The 20,982-nt window shown below is 34.6% G+C and overlaps 1 protein-coding gene across 4 annotated transcripts in view; it reads right to left on the bottom strand.

The window, feature by feature from the left end:
* The window catches only part of Ddx60 (DExD/H-box helicase 60), a 72,936-nt gene that overhangs the window by 16,227 nt on the left and 35,727 nt on the right, over window positions 1-20,982 (bottom strand). For 3 of the 4 annotated variants that reach the window (XM_063234784.1, XM_063234783.1, XM_013151679.2), the window contains exons 17-30: window positions 20,173-20,322; window positions 19,741-19,860; window positions 18,344-18,439; window positions 16,974-17,089; window positions 15,995-16,137; window positions 15,787-15,896; window positions 11,538-11,642; window positions 10,937-11,065; window positions 9,638-9,762; window positions 7,385-7,543; window positions 6,800-6,947; window positions 5,354-5,506; window positions 2,461-2,565; window positions 498-698 (exon numbers count right to left, since the gene is read on the bottom strand). In XM_063234784.1, the coding sequence (XP_063090854.1) occupies window positions 498-698; window positions 2,461-2,565; window positions 5,354-5,506; window positions 6,800-6,947; window positions 7,385-7,543; window positions 9,638-9,762; window positions 10,937-11,065; window positions 11,538-11,642; window positions 15,787-15,896; window positions 15,995-16,137; window positions 16,974-17,089; window positions 18,344-18,439; window positions 19,741-19,860; window positions 20,173-20,322 (1,860 nt within the window). The remainder of the gene's footprint in view (window positions 1-497; window positions 699-2,460; window positions 2,566-5,353; window positions 5,507-6,799; window positions 6,948-7,384; window positions 7,544-9,637; window positions 9,763-10,936; window positions 11,066-11,537; window positions 11,643-15,786; window positions 15,897-15,994; window positions 16,138-16,973; window positions 17,090-18,343; window positions 18,440-19,740; window positions 19,861-20,172; window positions 20,323-20,982) is intronic. The other variant, XM_063234785.1, reaches the window with a different exon arrangement.

Raw genomic sequence — 20,982 nt, 5'->3', positions numbered from 1 at the left:
TCTGGTATTAGAACTAGAGCATGATTTGTTTGTTTGTTTGTTTTTTCCTTTCAATTTCCTGCATTTCTTAAATAGACTGTAAGGAGCTAGATTATTTTTTATGGGGGAAAATATCCTTATTACAGAGTCATAAAAATCTGCCATTTTCCTTTTAAATGGAAGAAACAGGAATATGACCCAAATCTTTTTATAGCCACACTCACCACTTTATCTACAATAAGACTGTGTCTATCATACAGGAAAACAATGTCCTGGGTGACTTCCAGTGCCCATCTAGCTCAAAATTTATGTTTCATAAAGCAAACAAACAAAACTAATCATATTCTCCTCTACTTCCCATAATCTTCTCTACAACACACTGAAAAGCATTAAAAGATCTGTGAAAGTGAAGAGTAATTGCTAAAGATTTCCAGCAGAAAAAAAAGAAAGAAAGAAAACCGAAATAGCAGACCCAACTTCTGCCAGACTAATGACCAAGTTAGTCGGCCACATGGTACCTTCGCCTGGCCGTCCTCCAGATCATCCGCCTTGGAAGCCAGCAGCATGAGTCGCAGGATCAGTGTTATCTTTAGAGGAAATTGTCCTCTGAGCTCAGGAACTTTGGATTTTACGAGTTTTTCTACTTTGGGTAGTGGAATATCAAAGAAATATACATCTCCTAGCAGGTCTTGTCCCCGTCTTCCAGCACGACCAGACATCTGGAAACACAACAGACTCACAATGTGAAATTCCTCTGAGTACTTTTTCTATCATAGTAAAAGATCTGAGCTTTGTCTATCATTTTCAAGCAAGCAAATTGTGCATAGGTCCAAAGGTTACTTAACCAAAATGAATATCCATTCATGTAGGCCTTAGGAAATTTACCATGACTGAGTCAGTGTTGGAAGATGAGACATTTTCATTCTTATGTACTAATTTCATATCACTAATTTTACCAGGTATTTGTAGAATGATATGTGGAACAAAGAACATCTGATCAAAAGATTAAAACCAGATTTTAGCTTCACTAAAGAGCTCTGTTTTACCAATTTTCCCCCCTTCCCGGGTCCTTTCTCTCTGACACCTTTCTCTTCTGTTCTTTCTCACATATAAACGTTTTGAGCTATGAATTACAAAAAAAATACCATGCACAAATCAAAGAAAGTGAGAAAGATGAAAGTCAGAAATGCCACTTATAAAACAAGAATAAATTTTTTTAGAGTTGGTTATACTGATTCTCATTAAGTTCATGGAAAATGCTAGGTCCTCTTTACTTTTTTATCATATAGACCTCCCAACAAAATATGAGTTCTATAAAATTACTGTGCCCATAATGTGGAAAATGGCACATGGAGAACACTGTATAAGAAGCTTATCCATAGAGAAACAACTGGAAAATGGAAGATTTGGGACTAAAACTTTGGCAACTTAATTCTCAAATCTGTCATCTCAAATATCCTGATACCCTGGATAACAAATCCATTCCCAGAGATAAGATTCCAAGAAAGTTCATGTAGAATATAACAGCAGGAATAGAAATAAAAGAGACAGGGGCCAGTAAGTCAACAGAAAAGCATTAGAATGTTTACAAGAGATTAAGAAGTGTTTCAAGAAGGAAAGAGGGAAGCCTTTGATAAAAATGTAAATGTTGGGTGCCTTCCATCTAAATTTGATCCTGCTAACAGAAATATTAACCAAATGTTCATGATCAGAAAAACTACACATAGACTAGGCCAATGGTGGCAAACCTATGTCACACACATTGTATTTTTCTTTCAGAACAAAAGATGTTAATGTGTGAGGTTTATTTTTTCTACACTGACACCTCAGTATTCATGTTTAACTGCAGTATTGACACTTTGCAACAGATAAGTGGGTTTTGGGTTGCAGTTGATCACTCCATCTCTAAGAGGTTTGCTATCACTGTACTATGCTGCCTTCAGGAAATATAATAAGAAGAATCTAAAATTAAGAAGTCATTCCAATTGGCCAATGCTGTATGATGAAAGACAGTAGACGCAGAGACTTAAGGCAAAAGTCCAGCATCCCTAATGGGAGTAATGAAGTAGATTTAATAATAGATTATATGTCTTAACAAATTAGGAAAAAGCATTAAACCCAGTGTGCAAAATTGCATGCAAAGTAAAGGAACAAGTAATTGTTTAGCATTTCTGATACCTATCTCTTATAAATCACTTCATTTGATTCTTATAAATGCCAAGAGATTATAATTGCCACCCATTCTGGAGACCAATCAGGAAAATCAGGAGTTTAGATATCTCATGAAAGGTCACACACCTAATCAGCAGTAGTCTGAAATAATCTGAAACTACTTTACTTCCCACTACACCAAATTAAAAATGACACTCAGGCAGGGATGAATACCAAGTATGCCATGCAGTGAAGCATGTTTTGCATTGTTTTTACTGTTTTATGACATTTTAGCAAGCAGATTAAACAAGCATATGCATATTGCCATACCTGTCTGTAATTTAAAGCATCCAGATAGACTGAGTTTTGAGCAAAAACCACAGATTTACAAGGCATGTTGATTCCTAAAGCAAGTGTTCCGGTAGCTGTCACCACCTACCAAGAGAATAAAAAGATACTTCATGTAAGTCTTTTAACAGACGCAATTGCTTCCTTCCACAAAGTTACTGAAACCTCTTTGAACTTTAATTGAATCACAGTATAAATTTATCAATATTAGACCCACTGGCTTTTTTTCTATTTCACAAACATACCTTGCACTTTTTCCAATCAGGACTGTTACAGTGCAAGTCATGAGAGGGAATGTACTCCCTAATACTCATTCGTGTGACTCCGTCCATTGCTTGCTCAAATGCCTTGGAGAAACTTCTAAACAGCCACACAGTCATCGCCCTCCATCATCGTTATCTACTTCTCTGTTCTACATTATTCATTTTTCAGGACTAAAAACTACCTTAATAATCCTATTTGTTTGTTTATGCGTCTGATATCAGACTCCAAGCATCATCTACCACTGTATCCCTACCACCAAAAAGGGTACCTGGCACACTCCAGGTGTCAGTATTTATAAATAAATGACTAGAAAATTTCATCTAAAAAACTAATGTCTTTTATAAACCTATTACGGTTGATTCGGATGTGGTGGTAATCCCAGCACTCGGGAGGTCAAGGCAGGAGGATTATTGTGAGTTCAAACCCACCCTGGGCTACAACGTGACCTCAAGGCCAGCCTGCACTTCATAATGAGAACCTGTCTCAAAAAGACAATAAATAAATGAATAAATAAATCTATTATAGTCAATTACATATTTCCTCTGCTAAAATTAATTAAGATATTTACATCAATAACATATCTCGGTTATAAGAAAAAATAAGATCCCCCACCACAAATTCCCACAATAATTGACCATAGAAAGGACAGGGAAAACTCTAAAGTTCACCTACATAACCCAATTTCTTGCTCTTTTTTATCTGTTAGGAATTTTTAATTTTTCTTTCTTTTTATAATGACTGGCATCTATGCTCTATTTAGTGTTAATATTTAAGTATTATGGAGTAATTGTTTAATAACTTAGGAACTGAGGTTAGGCATTTATTAAAATGCAACATACAATTTTTAAATATTTTTCTAAAGTTCTTTAACAAAATCAAACGTGAAAAAGAAAAGAAGTTTAATTTAGAAAATAAAATCTTATGGGTTCTTTAAAACAAAGAACTAATTCCATACTTACTCTAGAGTGATCTACTTAATTGTTCACTAAACTCTCAGTAATTGAACAACTACAAATAAGTAGATACCATTTTAGAAGTAGGATATGCTGATCAAAATAGGCATGCCTACTTCAATTCATAATACTTTGGCAGTTATTTTTTTAAGTAATATTGAATTAGTTTTAAAAATCCAGCTTGTTAAAAAATATATTTTGCTTTTCCAGATAACAAATGACACTTTCATTGAAGTGTTTTTTGTTGTTGTTGTTGTTGTTGTTGTTTTTTGTTTGTTTTGTTTTTGTTTTGTTTTGTTTGTGGTACCAGGGATTGAGCTCATAACTTCACACCTGCCAGGCAGGTGCTTATGCCACTGAGCTAAATCCCCAGCCCAACAAATTCCACTTTAATTATGCTATCAGGCATTCTGCAGCATGTAGTTTATTATGACTAAAGATTATGCTACCTAACCTAAAAGGATTCCTGTAAATCTTTATCTCTCTGTCTCTGTCACTGTCTCTCTTTCTCTGTCTCTGTGTGTGTCTCTCTGTCTCTCTGTCTCTCTTTCTCTGTCTCTGTGTGTGTCTGTCTCTCTGTCTCTCTTTCTCTGTCTCTGTGTGTGTCTGTCTCTCTGTCTCTCTTTCTCTGTCTCTGTGTGTGTGTCTCTTTCTCTGTCTCTGTCTCTCCTTCTCTCTCTGTCTCTGTCTCTCTGTCTCTCTCTGTGTCTCTGTCTCTGTCTCTGTCTCTGTCTCTCTCTCTCTCTCCCCCCCTCTCTTGAATGCAGTATATGTCATATAAAATCTATTACTGATAACTTGTAAAAGTCAAGGTCTACTCGTAACTATCACTTGAGATTCAAATTCACTAGTGAATTCACCAAACCTCTTTATAAATTACTCCAGTCCACCCTCATATTCTCACATGATACATATGACACAAAATATAACACAGGTTTGGTTTGAAAGTTATATCAGTTCACTTGCCCTGTTTCCACTGTCAGCCCCAGAAAAGAGAATATTTAGAAGTTACACCTCTAAATTGAATTTTGTGGTACACACCTATAATCTCAGCACTGTAGGAAGCTGAGGCGGGAAGATGGCAAGTGGAAGCAGTCAGGGCAACTTATAACTTAGTGAGAACCTGTCTCAAAATTTCAAAAGACTGGGAATGTAGCTCAGTACAAAGCCCTTGGGTTTAATTCCTTGTGCCACACATATGAGAAAAAGTAACACATCTAAAAATCTCTGCTAAAGTAAGCAGCAGAGTCTCAGAAAACACTATTCTTGCCTTTATTACGTGTATTTATTAGAAAAAGATCTGATCACAATGCAACTACAAATGTCCTCCAAATCCATAAGCCTAAATCATGTAAATGGCAGGCAAACTTTTCAAATATTATAAACAAAACCAAGGATCAGCATGGTATATTTCATAAGAGAAATATTTGGAAAACCATCTGTTAAGAAAATATTATTTTATTTTCAGGAAAATAGACAAACTAAATAATAAATTTTAAACATCTTCCCTCAATTAAATAAGATGGAGAAATACAGTCACATTACAGGTTGTAACAAAAAAGAGACAAAAGACATATTTACGTGAGAAAAAGATGATTATATTTTTACTTTTCAAAAATATTCAATTTTATTTTTTTCAAGAATGAGAAAGTATTTACCCTGATGAATCCTTTTCGAAAAAGAATTTCAACTAGCTGTTTTTCTTTGGCAGTCATGGAACTGTGGTGATATCCAATACCCCTTCTTGCCAAACATCTCAGTTCTGCACCTTTTCTTTCAAATTTTACACGATCAAACACTGTCTTCAATAACTGAACAAAGCAAGACATTTTTGGATTTTGTTAATTTCTTGTCTAACTTTAAATTATTAAAAACTTTTGGGTGAAAATTCCTATGCAATAAGTACAAATTCCCTATGATGCATGTGATCATTATTTATATCTAAATTGTACTGATAAAATTAACTGATAAAACAAAATTTAAAAATACTTTAAGTGAGGCAGCTGTGAGAAATCAGATTTATATGACTAAAATTTTTATCAACTTTATGTGACACGTTTTTGGAGGACAACAACAGCAACTACAAGACCCATTTTCTCAAATCTTTAGACAAACTATGACAAAGGATCTCACTCTCACTTCTGGATTGAAACATTCTGACAGAGAAATAGGCAAAATACCCAAGAAAGCATGCATTTAGGACTCTTGCTTGTCTGGAGGAAATCGGGTCAGTACAGAAATCTTAGCAGGTTTCCCCAGACGTAGACTTCTGTGAGAAAGACTTCTTCCCTGCTCTATAGGGTCATGCAAAGCTTACTTCCCGCTGCACATTGGATGTCCTTAAAATGCCCTTTTCTATGGAGTAAGAAAAAGTAAACACTGTGGGAGGTAAGAAAAAAACGGTTAAATATCCAAAAGCAAAAGTTGGTTGCTGGTTTTTTTAACTACCCAATCAAGGAACTTGCAAGGTTCCATTCAAATGGTGGTGAAAATACATGGCTATGAAAAAGGAAGAGACCATGAAGTTTAACAAAGACACGAAACAGAATGTGCTTGTGTTTGCAGAAGCAGGCAAAGTTAATACAAGTTTCATTTCTAAAAGAGTTATTTCTGAGGGATAACATCGCTTTTGGTGTTGGGATTTTCAAATTTCTCTACCATAAGCACAAATTATTTACAGAACAAAATAGTTTCAAAGATGAATGGCAAAAGCTGTTTAGAAATTCCGACATCTTATTGGTGGTCGTATCTGTCACACAGAAAAATCTGTGATTTTGAGAACTCATGCAAATATTTCTTAAATACTACATGTACCCAAATTTTGAAGTGAGATATGGGATACTGAAGTCTACAATTCAGGATGAGAAAAATATACAATGGAAAGGACAGACAGTCTCAAAGGCAAACACTCTTTTTTTAAATATATGTTGAAGAGCCCTCAAAGATTATGTACGGCCAGAAGGTCCCACATGGAATCCTACATGGGATTTCTCTTCTTCTAAGGATTACACCTAGTCTTTCCATTAATCACTGTCTATAATAAAGAAGCTCTGACTGATACATGACGTATTATCCCAGAGAACTCTGCCCTTCTTGTCACTGACCTCAGCATCCATCACTTTTTGATCAGTGTATGTGCAATCCTGAGGAATTTCCAGGCTCTTGTTTAGACTTTTCAATAGACAATTATACTCAGCTTCTAGTATGAAATTTTGGTCCAATATTCTTGGTTTTTTCTGGCTTTTTTCCTCTCTGTTTGGGAAAATAACAGTTTAGGAAACAAAGCTATTCATCCCACCACATAGGAATCCCAGGACTCTAACTCTTTATCAAGCAGACTTTGACTACTATACATATCTGTGCTGTCATGACTGATTCTGCTGTTGTAACACACCATTTGTTTAATCCACCACATGTTTTAACCATGATGTTCATGCTTTAGAACCAGCTGACCATAGAGTGAACCCCCTGAAACCATAGCCAAATGAAACATCTCCTCCTTTAAGCTATAGGTAACAGATTTATCTTCGAGCAACAGGAAAGCTCACTAATACAATTTTCCCTTCCAAATTTGCGAATAGCTTCAAATAAAAAGTAGAACTTTTTTGTGGGACATGTTCAATGTTTGTTTACTACTGGGGCAGTGAGGCATACTAACTCTTTGTTGGCTTATTTAGTGAAATACTCACAATGTCTTCTGTTTCTCAATGGATTTCTCTAGTTTTTGAAGTCTGCAAATCTTGTCGTGAACTTCTTTATGAGCTTTAGGAGACTGTTTTTCCTTCTGCTTTACCTTCAAAAACCTGTATACACTCCCAGCAAAATATTCTACATGTGTTATATTGAACCTGAGAACAAACGAAAAGAATGCTTGCCTTGAAAAGAATATCATAAATAAAACTCAATTTATATTTCTATATATGGCTACACTTCGGGCACTTGTGTTTCTTAACTCCCACCTTTATGAAGTTTACTTTGAAATGCACAGTAGGTGTTCTTGTTCCATAAACACCTTATTTACTACCGAATAGTAAAGAGTAAGTTCCCCTCATGCTAGCCATTACCCTCAGACATTGCAATAAGAGCTCATGTGAGTTATTTCTATAAGAGCAGGCAGATACTCATTCCACAGAAAAGAGTAGTGGATTTTCTCCATCTATATACAGAAGAAACAGCTGTCCCTCTCTTAGCTAACCCTTCCTGAAGACAGAGAGAAAACATTTTTAATAAACGAAAAATATTTTTCTCTTAACAGAATGAAAAGAATAACAGATTTTCAACCTTAATCTCTTCTGATATGACTATGTCTTTCCAGAAACCAGGTAAACCCCAGATGTTGTGTACAATCAGAAATATCTCTAAGATCTGGACTTTATACCTTTAAAAATATGTATTAGGAATATAGTGGTCCAGGTTTCTTGGTACCTTAATATTTAACATAAGGACCTAGTCCAGGTTATAACTATTAGGACTTTTTAGATCTGAACATTTAATTAAAACAAAGCTACAAATCAAGTTCTACTATCTGTGACAAATAAAATAAAGTAAGAATCCCTTATATTTATTTCACATCCACTTCCCAGTATCAGGAACTATGGCTTTTTAAAAAAAATCACTGAAAAACTTGATGAAAAATTTTTTATTATTTATTTATTGTCACTATAGCTTGTTGACAAAATGCTGTGGCTGGAAGTTAATAGGCATTAATCATTAGCTATAGCACACCCAGTAAATAATAGCTTATGTCTATATAATAAAGTTTTCAAATTAAAATTGTGAGGCAGAGACCTTCTCTAAAAATGCCTTTGCAAAGCTGATAGTAAAACGAAATGCAGTTAGCTAGCAAAAAGTAAATAAATCTACACACTGTCGAAGTAGGAATTGAGAAAATGGTAATGATGCTTATGGCACATGTAAAATTTTGCCTTTGAATATGCAAGTTGGGAATAGTTAATTTGGGGTTTATTTTTTGTAGTTAGAGTTTTTGAAATATCCCACAGTTTGAGAATGGCTCTTACTCTATCACCTTAGGCATTTCTGAAAGTGAAATGGATGAGCTACATGAATGCTTCATAGCCCAGAAGTGTATTTTCCTTTTTTCAATAATAAAGATAAAAGGAACAATAGTACAACCATCCCCAAGTTTCAAAATATATGTTTCATTCACCTCTCATAATTCTTTTAAATATATATTACCCATGAGAATTCATTACTATGGCTCTTTACATGTGAACATATATCATTAATCTTTACAATGAGAGCAAGACTCTTTGGTTTTATGTGAAGATTTGTGACTTACGGAAAATTTGAAATTATCTAAAATAAATAAGAGCATTTCCTTCTGATCCCAAACTATATATATTGTCAAGGTTGATCCAGCATATAGCATTTTATCTATTGAATAAATTATATTTTGTTGTCACTTTACCAAAACTGTAGTAATTGAACTACTATTTTTAAATTTTAAGTAACTGTATGCTCTAACACAAAGTTCAGTAAGATTTCTGTACCTGCAGGTCAAGTTTTCATCATTATAAAGTAAAAACCCTAAAATTTTCTGCCAATAAATCTTCTATCATATCACAAGACACTTTATGTAGGATATTTATGCACATATACATTCAATTTAATTCACAAAGAATCTAAGTACATACTAAAATTAAGACCAATTAGTGATAACAAAGTCATGAGTTTGCAGTAAAAAGAAAGCAAAAAATGGACTCACAAAATAAAGAAGACAATCTACAACACCAAAACTAAATAAATTTTAAAACAATTGAGCGAGAAAGGTATATTTTTTAAACAAGACATACATTTGAATAACAAATTAATCCCTCAAATATTAATGAATATTATATAACAACACTAAAGTTTGAATGCTTTTATCCACCTTTTAAAAAGTCTTATGTAAATTACAATAAAAAACAAACTGTATAACTTACATAAAAATTAGAGCAGGTAACTTTTCCATTTCCCTTAGTTTTTCAATAAGAAGTGGAAATTTCATCAACATATTTCCTGAACTATAAGCTGAATTAGGGCTAAGAGACTTTAGTACCATTTTAGCCTGCAACAGTAAATTAAAAAAAAATAATTATAATATGCCTTGCATAGCAAAGAAAGAGATTGCTACTCTTTCTGAAATATTCTCATAGCTGTCTAATCAGTTTCTGTGTTCTTTAAAATAGTACTAAGAAAAAACATTTAAGTAAAAAATAGTACTATGAATATATATATATATATATATATATATATGCTAAAAGTGGCTAAACAAATATACAAATAATTAAACCAGAAAACAAATGTATACAGTTTAACATGCAGTTTTTAAGATAACTTGAATCAACCTAAGGGAAGAATTGTTCAGCAACTGATAGGACAGAAGCAGGAAGTCAGTGTTTCAAGTCACATGGGAAAGTTACTCCCAAGTACATTTTTAAAGGCTGTTACATGATAACTACAAAAATTGTTATGATCTAGATCTAGAGCTCCCCAAATATCTTTTTGCTCAGAGGTGAGGATTCTGGGGGTGACTAGATCACTGTTAGGAAGCTGAATCTGGTTAGAAGAGGCAGGTCACAAGCAGTGAACCTGGGAGGGCATACAGTATCTCCTCCCCTGACTCGTCTCTATTTTCTGACAGCCATGAGGTGTGCAGCTCCACCACATTTGTCCTTAGAACCAGCTGACCATGTACAGATCAAGACCTCTAGAACTAGAAACCAAAACAAGTCCCTTCTTTAAGTTGCAGGTGTCTGGCATTTGGTTTCCACAAGAGAGAAAGCTGCTAAGGCATTAATTACTTTATATTTATGAATTGGGGAAGATTAAAACACAATGGAAAAATCACATGAGAAAAATAATACATATCATTATTAAAAACTCAGCAATCTCAATTTATGAAAAGAATAAAACTACAATTAGAAGATCAGACCTGACTTAAAAATCTAAAAAGAGTAGAAATTCTCAGCTACTGTGAGCTCAGATAAGACCCTCAGCCCCTTGCTCTTGTAACACCTGTGAAGAACCAGCTGCCTCTCATTCATGTTTTAGGAGTCACTGGGTATTAAAGAAAAACCAAAATTTCCCTCTTCTTGTTCTATCTCAGAATCACTAAACTTCACATACATTTGAAACACTAAAATGAAAACTGACAGTGGGGAAAAAAAGAGTGTTAACTGATACAACTCAAGAAGACAATAAAGACAATAGGGAGCATTGCCAGGCCATGTGAAAATTACCTGCTCTATATTGCCATTTTTAACCCAACTTTTTAATTCTGCCTTTAAGCTCTCTTCATATTTTCTAGCATCCATCTTTGTAATGATTAATTTGTCCTTGAAATGAATGAAGTTCTCTGGACATAATTTCTGGAAAAAATACCACAAAGATACATAAAATTATGTCTAAAAATTGAAACATCATTCTCAATTATGTGTCTCATAAATAACTGTTCAAGCTCTTGAGGACAGAAACTGAGGAACTCATTATTCTCCATAGCTTCTAATACATATGAGCAAAAGAAAGGCTAGAGACCCACTGAGTCAGAGATGAAAGAGAAGACAGTAAGGACAGAGACAAAGGACAGGAAAAGGAGACCTAGAAAACAAGGTGTAAGAGGAGACCAAAACACCACAGTATCTCTGAAGTTAAGAAACATTTTCACAATTAAGTAAATGCCACTTAAAACCTCTTAAGAAGAATGTAGGAGGGCTGTCTTATTTCTGAAGTGTCGACTTATGGCTTTAAAAGGTCAAATACAAGTGATTAGAAAGGATGAAAGCTCAGAATAGCATTGCTACTATACCCTATAATAGCATTAATTTCATAAATGTTATTTACCTGGGCCTGTGGCCAACTTTCCCAGGCTTGAAACATGGCATCATAAAGCTGGATGCTTTCTCGAGGTGAAAGTGCAAGATCAGAAGGGAATCCATACCTTTCAATCTATGTTTAAAATAAATTAAATGTTTTATGATTCTTTTTCCAATGCACTTTTTTTACTCAAAGGCACAAACAGAAATCCAAAGTCAATGAACAGCATTAAGCTGAAAGGTTTAAATGTTAGTAGTAATGCTTTTATATGTGAATAAAATACTATCCATTAAAAAAATCAGACCCCCAAAATTCAAGGATCCAATCCAAAAATGGGCATCTGAGATGAATACACAAAGAAGAAACACAAATGACAAATAAATACATGAAAAAATGTTCATCATCATTACTCATTAGAGAAATGCAAATTAAAAACACTGAGATTCCATCTCACTCCTGAAAGAATGGCCAGGATCAAGAAAACCAACAACAACAAATGCTGGAGAGGCTGTGGGGGAAAAGGAACTCTCCTGCACTGTTGGTGGGAGTAGACTGGTGCAACCATTGTGGAGGTCGGTTTGGAGATTTCTCAGAAAGCTGGGATTGGAGGACCCATTTGTTCCAGCTATTCCACTTCTAGGCATATTCCCAGAAGAACTGAAAGCATCATACCACAGTGATATATGTGCACCTATGTTTATAGCAGCACAATTTGTAATAACCAAATCTTGGAAACAACCTAAATATCCATCAGCTGAGGAATGGATAAAAAGTTGTGGTATTTTTATACAATGGAGTACTATCAGCTATAAAGAATGATCACATTGAGATATTTATAAATAAATGGGTGCAGCTTGAGATCATACTCATAAGCAAAATAAATCAAACTCACATGTATAAATACCAAATAGTTTTCCTAGTGTAAGAAATGGTAGGGGCTGGGGATTTAGCTCAGTGGCATAAGCGCCTGCCTTGCAAGCCTGTGATCGTGAGTTTGATCCCTAGTACCGGTAAAAATACAAAAAAAAAAAAAAAAAAGAAAAAGAAAGAAAAGAAAAGAAATGGTGAGAATACATAAAAGTATGTGTGGTAATCATGATTCTCCATTATATTGCTTTGAAGCCTTATAATGGTTTCATTCATTAATTGGAATGGTTTTATTCTGGGGTATTTGATTTTATTGTCTGTGATGGTATGAACAGTTATTTTGAAAAAAACAAGACATTATAATAGCTAGTGCTGATTTAATACAGCTTGTTTTGAAGTCCCATCAAGCTTTTGTCCTTCTGTCTCCATCGAGTTTATCATGTTGTATTTTATTGGATTTTGTTATATGTGATAGTATAAATAAAATTTTTTATAGACAAGGAGATAATATAGAAACCATTATTCATTTTCTGTTAGTTGGTTCTAAATACCCTGTAATACTTTCATCCTCTTGAATGGTTCTACACTGTCTTGTTATGTTTGATGCTATAGTATACGAAAGTATACTCAAATATTTCAAGGAAAGAGACACTATGGTAACTACTGTTATGTCAGGTTATCTTGTGGTGAAACACTATGTTGCTTAAATTGTTCTGTTCTGACCTGTGTTGTTATGTCCTCTTTTATCTTAATCTCCTTTATTTTTTAAAAATAAAATAAAATAAAATACCACCCATGAGTGTATTTGAATTACAAAATTATAAAAGATCAAAAAACTCATCAAAAGGCTTTGGTTTATTTCCTAAGAGCTTTTAATTAGGTTAATCTTCTGTGGACTGTATTTATGGCTCAAATTAGAGTGAGGGAAAATGGAAAGATTTGTGGATGCTATAAACAAGAACACCGTACTTTTGCTCTGAAACTGAATCTAAAATTGTCTTAATTATGAATATGATTTCTTTACTTTTATGTATATCAAGCAAGGCAAAAAGGACAAATCTTTGCTTAGATTCCAAGATAGGAACCAGGTCAACCTCAAGACAAAGTCTCACAGTCAACCTTGAAGACACTACAATAAATACCCTGTTTATCCTCCTGATTTAAATCTGTTTTAAATCTTTGGAATATGTCTGCCATTCTTTTTTTCATTTCAGAAAAACTTTAGTGGATATAAGAATTTCCTGTTCTACAAAAGTTGTATTGAACATTTCTTTCGGTATCAACCATTACTGCTACAAATTGCCAGTGAAAACCTGGTCACTAAGTGCTGATTAATATTTGCTTCAGCCTGAATGACTGTGATCCCTCCAAACTCACACATTAGAACATGGTTCCCAGTGTGACGATTTTGGGAGCTGATAGCTTTTGGAGGCAATAGGTCATTTGAGAAGAACTATTACAAGTTATAATTTTTTATTAAAGAAGCCCCAGAGAGCCACCTTGTCCTTTCTACCATGTGAAAATACAGCAAGAAGGAGCCACTGATGAACGAGAGGGTGATTTCTCACCAGATCCCCTATCTGCCAGAAGCTTAATCTTAAACTTGCCAGATTCCAGTACTGTGAAAAATAGACATTGATTTTTAGAGGCACCCACTCCCCACTCTATGATACCGTTGTTATAGGAGCCTACTGAATGGACTAAGATGATAACCCCTCCCTAAGGGAGCAAGCAAGGGGTCGTGAGTTTGACCCCTGGTACCAAAAAAAAAAAAAAAACCTGCTGTATCAAAGATTATAAACTGACTCACATTCATTCATATGTTTGTTGGACAAATCCTAGAAAACAGAGTGGGGAGTCTAACATTGCTTTCATGGTTTATAAATGTATCAGAAAGATTCACTCCCGGACTAAATTCTGCAAGCAGGGCTGTTGGTTGCAATACCTAGTCTTTGTGTACCTTGTTTTCCATATTTTTAAAATGGAAATTGTAGTAGAGGTGGTGGTGGCAGTGGTAATAGAGAAGCATTAGAAGAAGTAGTAGTTTTCTAATAACAGTAATGGGAAAATACTAAACTGTAAGGCTTGCTGGCACTTAAAATCAAACATTTACTTAGCACAGAAACACTGAGTTAGTTAAGGTTTTTATGCTTCTCAACCCTAAATGGAAACAGTAATAGGATATTTATAATTGCGATGCTTTAAAAAAGTGAAATACACAAAACTTCCAGAATACGTAGCAAATGCTCAATTGCAGTTGACTATCTTTATTTAACGTGTATTTAGTGAGCACATCTTATATACGTGCCCATTTGCTAGGAAATATACATAAAATGTGTTTTCAAAGCATTACTCTTGAAAGATAAAGAACACATACATGTAAACATCCTCAGAAGCAAGCTGACTTTGATTGGTGTCACATGAGAAACACAGACAAAACTACTGAAAAAAGATTATAAGTACATCTAGCTGAGGAAGTCACAGGACTGTGAAATGGAGTCACATCATGCAAAATGAATAGCATCTGGAAAGCTGGCATTTGGCATCAGGTTTAAATATCTGAGGTACAGGAGACAGCAGGAGGTTCCCAGGGAAGGTTCATGCAATAGATGAATGGATGGGACACTGGTCATAGAAGACCTTAGTTGACTCGCTACAGAACTGGTCCTTGCAAAGGAAAGCCTTTAATAATTGGGGAAGACCTGAATTATATTAATGAGGTTTAATATGGTACCAGAATGTAGAATACATTTGACTTCATAAGTTTAAGTAGGAAGACAAGGTATTTACCTGCTGTCACTTTGACAAGCAATAGGAACTTAAATTGATCATTCATAGAAATAGAATAAGTGAAGAAGAGAAATACTCAAGAAAAATTTAAGAAATCCTTCCCTATTTTCTCCTAATATTGCCCCAACTGAAATCTTTTTAAGTCTTTGCCTTATTGGTTCACTGCCAAAATATGTTGTGATTGCTATATATTGAGATATAAATATATACATAGGTATTTATATCTCTATATAGTGAGAGGTACTTTTCCTTGTTAAACCTTATCATGATGATCAGACTCTCACAGGTATTAGGAGTTATTCGCATGAAGTCTGAGCTGTATTGAGAGAAGGGTGTTGTCAAAAAAGAACACGGGCAAAAATAATATCCAGAATAAATGCAATTTTAAAAGCTCAGGTTAAAGTTTTAGTATATTTTAAGCACTGTAGATCCAAATGCCACTAAAGAATCAATGGAGCTAGAAAAAACATCCCTGTTATTTGTAAAATCAAGGTGGAAAAATCTGTTGTAAAGCATCTATCCTTTATTTCTGGCAAGTATCAAGTAAGCAGTTTTTCAATTATAATATATATAAATAACTTGTATTGCTCAGAGCAAACATGACAAAGTTATTACTTACGTGATCTATGGTTAGTGCAGCACATGGGTGAAAGTGATCAAAACAAATGTCATTCTCTTTGATGGAACATATGTACTTCTCTAAATCATTGTACCTCTCTCCATAAAGCACTGAAATTGAAGGACACAACTTATCTAATTAATGGAAATGTAATGATGGAAGAATTTTAGTATCAAATATAAAATTTTTAAGGATCTATCTAACTTACCAAGTCTAACCTTATACGATTGCTTTATTTGCACGTAGTCTTTGGATAAACTGGCATGAGAGCCAGCACTTCTTTTGGAGGCCATCCTTTTTTCCATTATTTTGTCCTCTTGTCTCCAATAATGTTTTATTGATTGCAGCCACCTTAAGGTTTATATATATAAAGTTATATATTATTGAGGCAGGAAATGGAAAAGTTTCCCATTAATTAAATAGTGTCAGGAAAGACAATTGAAAATTTCATGGTTTATAAATGTATTAGAAAGATTCACTCCCGGACTAAATTCTGCAAGCAGGGCTGTTGGTTGCAATACCTAGTCTTTGTGTACCTTGTTTTCCATATTTTTAAAATGGAAATTGTAGTAGAGGTGGTGGTGGCAGTGGTAATAGAGAAGCATTAGAAGAAGTAGTAGTTTTCTAATAACAGTAATGGGAAAATACTAAACTGTAAGGCTTGCTGGCACTTAAAATCAACATCCAAAATACTTAGAAGAGTAGCTGGCACATAGAAGATACTTATCACAGGGTTAGATGTTATAATCATTATTATTGTGCAGAAATCATACTCAGTGACAAAAATGGCATGCAATTGATCAAGCTTTGACATCTTCTAGACATCTCTACAAAGTAAGCTGACTCATCTTAGGGTTGATGGCTGAATGTATTATTATCTCTCTATTATTGGTTTCCTGGTAAAGAAAAAATAAACATGTATTCATTGTTTCTTATTAATCTGTTTGGAGATACTGGGGGGGAAATTCCTATTAAATTGCAGATCTAGCTGCAGTAGGGAGTACTTGGTACTTATAGAGGATAGCCAGCACATGCCAGGAAGTGCTAGAAAGCCTACCTTGATCATCTACACATAAACGATTAGCTAACCAGAAAGTTGTGAAACTCTTCAAAGCCCATATAGAAAATATGCAATTCAAATGTTTAAGACAGGTAAGCATTCACTCCAAAGTAGAATGCAGTCCTACTCAGTGAGATGTTCAGGGTTACTAATTGTAGCTGACAGAGCCAAAAATGGGCATCGGATCATGACAAGGAGATGCTCCCAGATTTCTGCTCCAATTTCTCCACCAAGACAATGGACCTATTAAAGAAAGAAATTTTCTCAGCTGAAAAGGTTGACTTAAAAACAGAAAATAAGACATGAAATCCTTACGTATAATTTCCCACCAGCATTAGTTAGATGGCAAGTAAAAATATGTAGTAGAAAGTCCAGGCAATAGAAAAAGTAGAAACCTAGATTTCTTTAAATCCTCATACCCAACCTAACAATATATTTTTCTTTGTTTAACTTTCAAAATTTTCTTTCAAATCTATTCATTTCTGTCTACATCCACTGCCAGTGAAGCCTCCATCACATCTCATTGCACTACGAAAAGTCTCTCAAGACTACTGTCCTTGCTTCCTTTCTTGTCACCTTGTATCCCTCACACCACTGCCAAGAGTAAGATGCCTGATGTAATTTCATCACTGCTGCATCTGGATTTACCTCAAGCCATTTACCCCATCCTTACCATGATCTAGGCATACTGATCTTTATTCATTGACCACACCGTTCCTACTCAAGAGCTTGCACATTATTGTTCTCTCGGCATAAAATACTTGTATAAATAAAATTTTAAAACAACAATAAATACTATTATTGCCTGTTACTGAACCTGTAGAATTCACCTGAAGGTCGGTCCTCACAAAGACTGCTTCTTTTATCATCCAGATGTACAATTGGGGGAAAACATAACCAGCTACTATTATGCTAAAGTACAAATTCACAATAGAAAATTATGGGATAGGTCTTTGTAATTCAATGTGAGGTCCTTAAGTAAATACTTTCTCCTCTTATCCCTTCAAGCAGTGGAGCAGGTTACTGTCTCTGGGTTACTGTGTTGACCCTTAGGGGTTTCCTCACACACACTTTGGTAAACCAGCCTCCTTGAATTGTAGTTTCTGTGTGTCATATGTTTTCTGTTAAGACAATACCATAATATGTAGCTGATAGCACTGGTACAATTCAAAATTTACTGCTTAAAAAAAATCCAAGATTTGATTTTTAAAATTTTTATGCAGGGAAGCGTACATCTTGGTATTTGAATTCTGTCCACCCTGAAATAGCTATCTCCAATGAAAGTTCCTTCTTGCACACAGAGTTTTAAAAGTGCACTAACTTTCTCCACAGAGTCACACAGGGAAAGTGGGGCAAAAGATAAACTTGGCTGAAGAAAATAATCACTCTTTGCCCTGACCTAAATTCCAGTAGACAGATTCTTACAGCACTGAAGATCTTCATTATAGTGTTTATGTACAGTAGAAAATTAACCCAGTGAAGTAAAACAAAACCTGCCTCATCAAATATAACATATCTAATCCTTTTCACCCATTGTTGGCGATGTGGAGCTAGCAGCAGAATTTCAAAGCAGGCAGGCACTGTAACAAGCACCTAAAAATAACAATATTGTGTTAGTTAATACATTGAGCACTTAGTAGGTACAAACATTATTACAAAACTATATACGTTAGAGTTATGGGTCCTAGATTTGTCTGCTGAAAATTAGGCTATAATGTTACTTCTGACAATTTCATGACAATCATGATGCATTAGTCTGAAACATATGAAACTTCAAATTTTGCAGCTCAAAAGTGCTGAAATATTAAATTTGAAGTTTTAGTTATTTTATTGTAAATAGTAGCATATATTACGTGTTGAAAATAATGCTTAGTGACATTGCACACATGCAGATCACATACTTTAATCATACTCATCTTCACCATAATCCTCTTTAATAATCACTCAGCATTAGAAAACAGAAACTGTTCAGTGTCACAGGTTTGAGTTTTTAAAATCTAACCCTGCCATAGTTTGGGTTGGATTAGGTTTAATAAGAATCAACAAGGGAACCTGGACTCATTGCAGACTAGAAAGAACCTCAGTCAATATACCTCAGAATTCTAGATGAATATTGTCTATCAGGTTTTCTACACCAAGCTGGAATGACCCACTTTTGTGCATATGTTTAACTCAGTCACAGAAGGTGGACAATATAGAAAGATCCAGGATCACCTGGCATCTACCCTCCCCACACTCCTCATTTCTGGGCAACAAATCTTTCCTTAAAAAGCTATTTGAGTAGCACATCTCCAGGGCTACTGCATTAGTGTCACATGAACCTGCATTCATATTTTGTTTATTTTGTATTATGGATCTGCAAGTTTGATAAGGAAAAAAATCTATCTACGATTTTGTTAATAAAGGTTTAACATCTTTAATACATGTTTTATAGTATCTTTCAAAAGAGCTTTGCAGGGTATTGGGGACTTACGTCAGTAATAGAACACTTGTCTAGCAAGCTAGAAGCCCTGGGTTCAGCCCTCAGCACTAAAAACTAAAAAGCTTTTTTAAAAAGTGCTTTGCAGAAAACATAATTATGATAAGAAATTTCCATTAATTTTTATGACAGTATTCTTATAAACCTTTTCAATTCATTAATAAACACATCAAAATGTAATAAACTATAGTTGAAATCTGAAATCAAAATATAAAGATCCTTAGAAAAAAATAAGTTCTACTTCTTACTCTTCAGAATGTAGCAAAATTACTTTTTCTCTGAAGTCTTTTTGTCATTCATATATTAAAGAAATCATTTTCACAAAGACTTATGAAAATTTTGGGCTTCTAATCAAAGAGACAGATGAGTACTGTCACAAAACGTTATAGTAAGTTTATTAAAGAACATATCCTACCTGACAGTTGAGCGCATCGTGACGATATTCCCTTGTAAAAACACCACACAGAACTTCACCATCTGGCAGATTTTTAGTATAACGATTTTGAACAGTTGCTGCCACTTGATTAACAAGGGCCTGATTGACAAGGAAACAGACCATCATGAGTCAGATAATAAAGTATACTAAGGTGGAATATCAAGGAACAACAGTAATGATCCAAAAGTATGTTCTGCTAGATGATTCAAATATCAAGCTCAAAGCCACGATTACAAGACTAGATTTTAAAAAAAAATGGTTCCAAGGAAGGTGCTATTTTAGCCTCTGAAACTGGAATAAACAATTTCAGATTAAGAAATAAAGTGAACAAGGTTTATCACGTGATCACATGCAGTGTTTTTAAAAGGAGGTTAGAAATAAAAGAGCAAATTGCATGAACTTGAGCAATACCTTGGTTGGTGCAACATATACAACCACCCCTTCATCACTCTCTTTCAGCACCTTCTCCATGCAGTAGTAGGAAGCATAGGTTTTCCCTGAGGATGTGGGGGCAACAATCACTGCTGATTCATAGTTATCCACCACATCGAGGAGTTCTCGCTGCAGAGTTCAGAATACAATTTGTCTCAATAATGTAAACAGCGTGTTAGCAAATCACATGTATTAATCATTTTCAGTATAATTTTCTGAGTATCAAATGGAATGCTTGGAAGTTGCAATTCCATAGAGGAAAACATTTTTTAAATATCTGAAGAACATGTTATTCTCTCAGAGGATGCAATTTGTTTGCTTTTGAGTACCTGAAAGTTGAGTTTTACTTTTGCAAAATGAAAAGGAAATCTGAATCAAGCATCTTGTTCCTGGGAAGATTTCTTTGTAGTTGAGTGTCATTTAGTAAGGGCAGAATGGCTTTGAAAAATAATGCTCTAAGAAGTAACAAATACATTTTAATGATGAAAAAATAGCTGGGTAGGAAAAACATCAAAAATCTTAATTGTCTCACCCAACTTCTACTTTCTATACACAATACAAGGTGCCTGGTGTGGAGGTCAGGTAAGAGCTTCATCTCCACAGCATGTGCTTTTATTCATCAACATGATAACTAATCAAAGGAACTGTAAGCCTATGAAGTGCGCAGGATGGAAAAATATATTCTAATCGCAACTTGCAACCCTGTTAAGTCTAGGTCCACTCCCAATCACACCTGACAGTTAAGTGAGTATCAGGAGAGTTACAATGCACATACAATTAGTGGAGAGC

The sequence above is a fragment of the Cavia porcellus genome, unplaced genomic scaffold, assembly GCF_034190915.1.
Source record: "Cavia porcellus strain 051 isolate PalLab524CR breed Dunkin Hartley unplaced genomic scaffold, mCavPor4.1 scaffold_24, whole genome shotgun sequence".
Lineage (NCBI taxonomy): Eukaryota > Metazoa > Chordata > Mammalia > Rodentia > Caviidae > Cavia > Cavia porcellus.
This window is presented reverse-complemented; position numbering and strand designations above follow the sequence as displayed.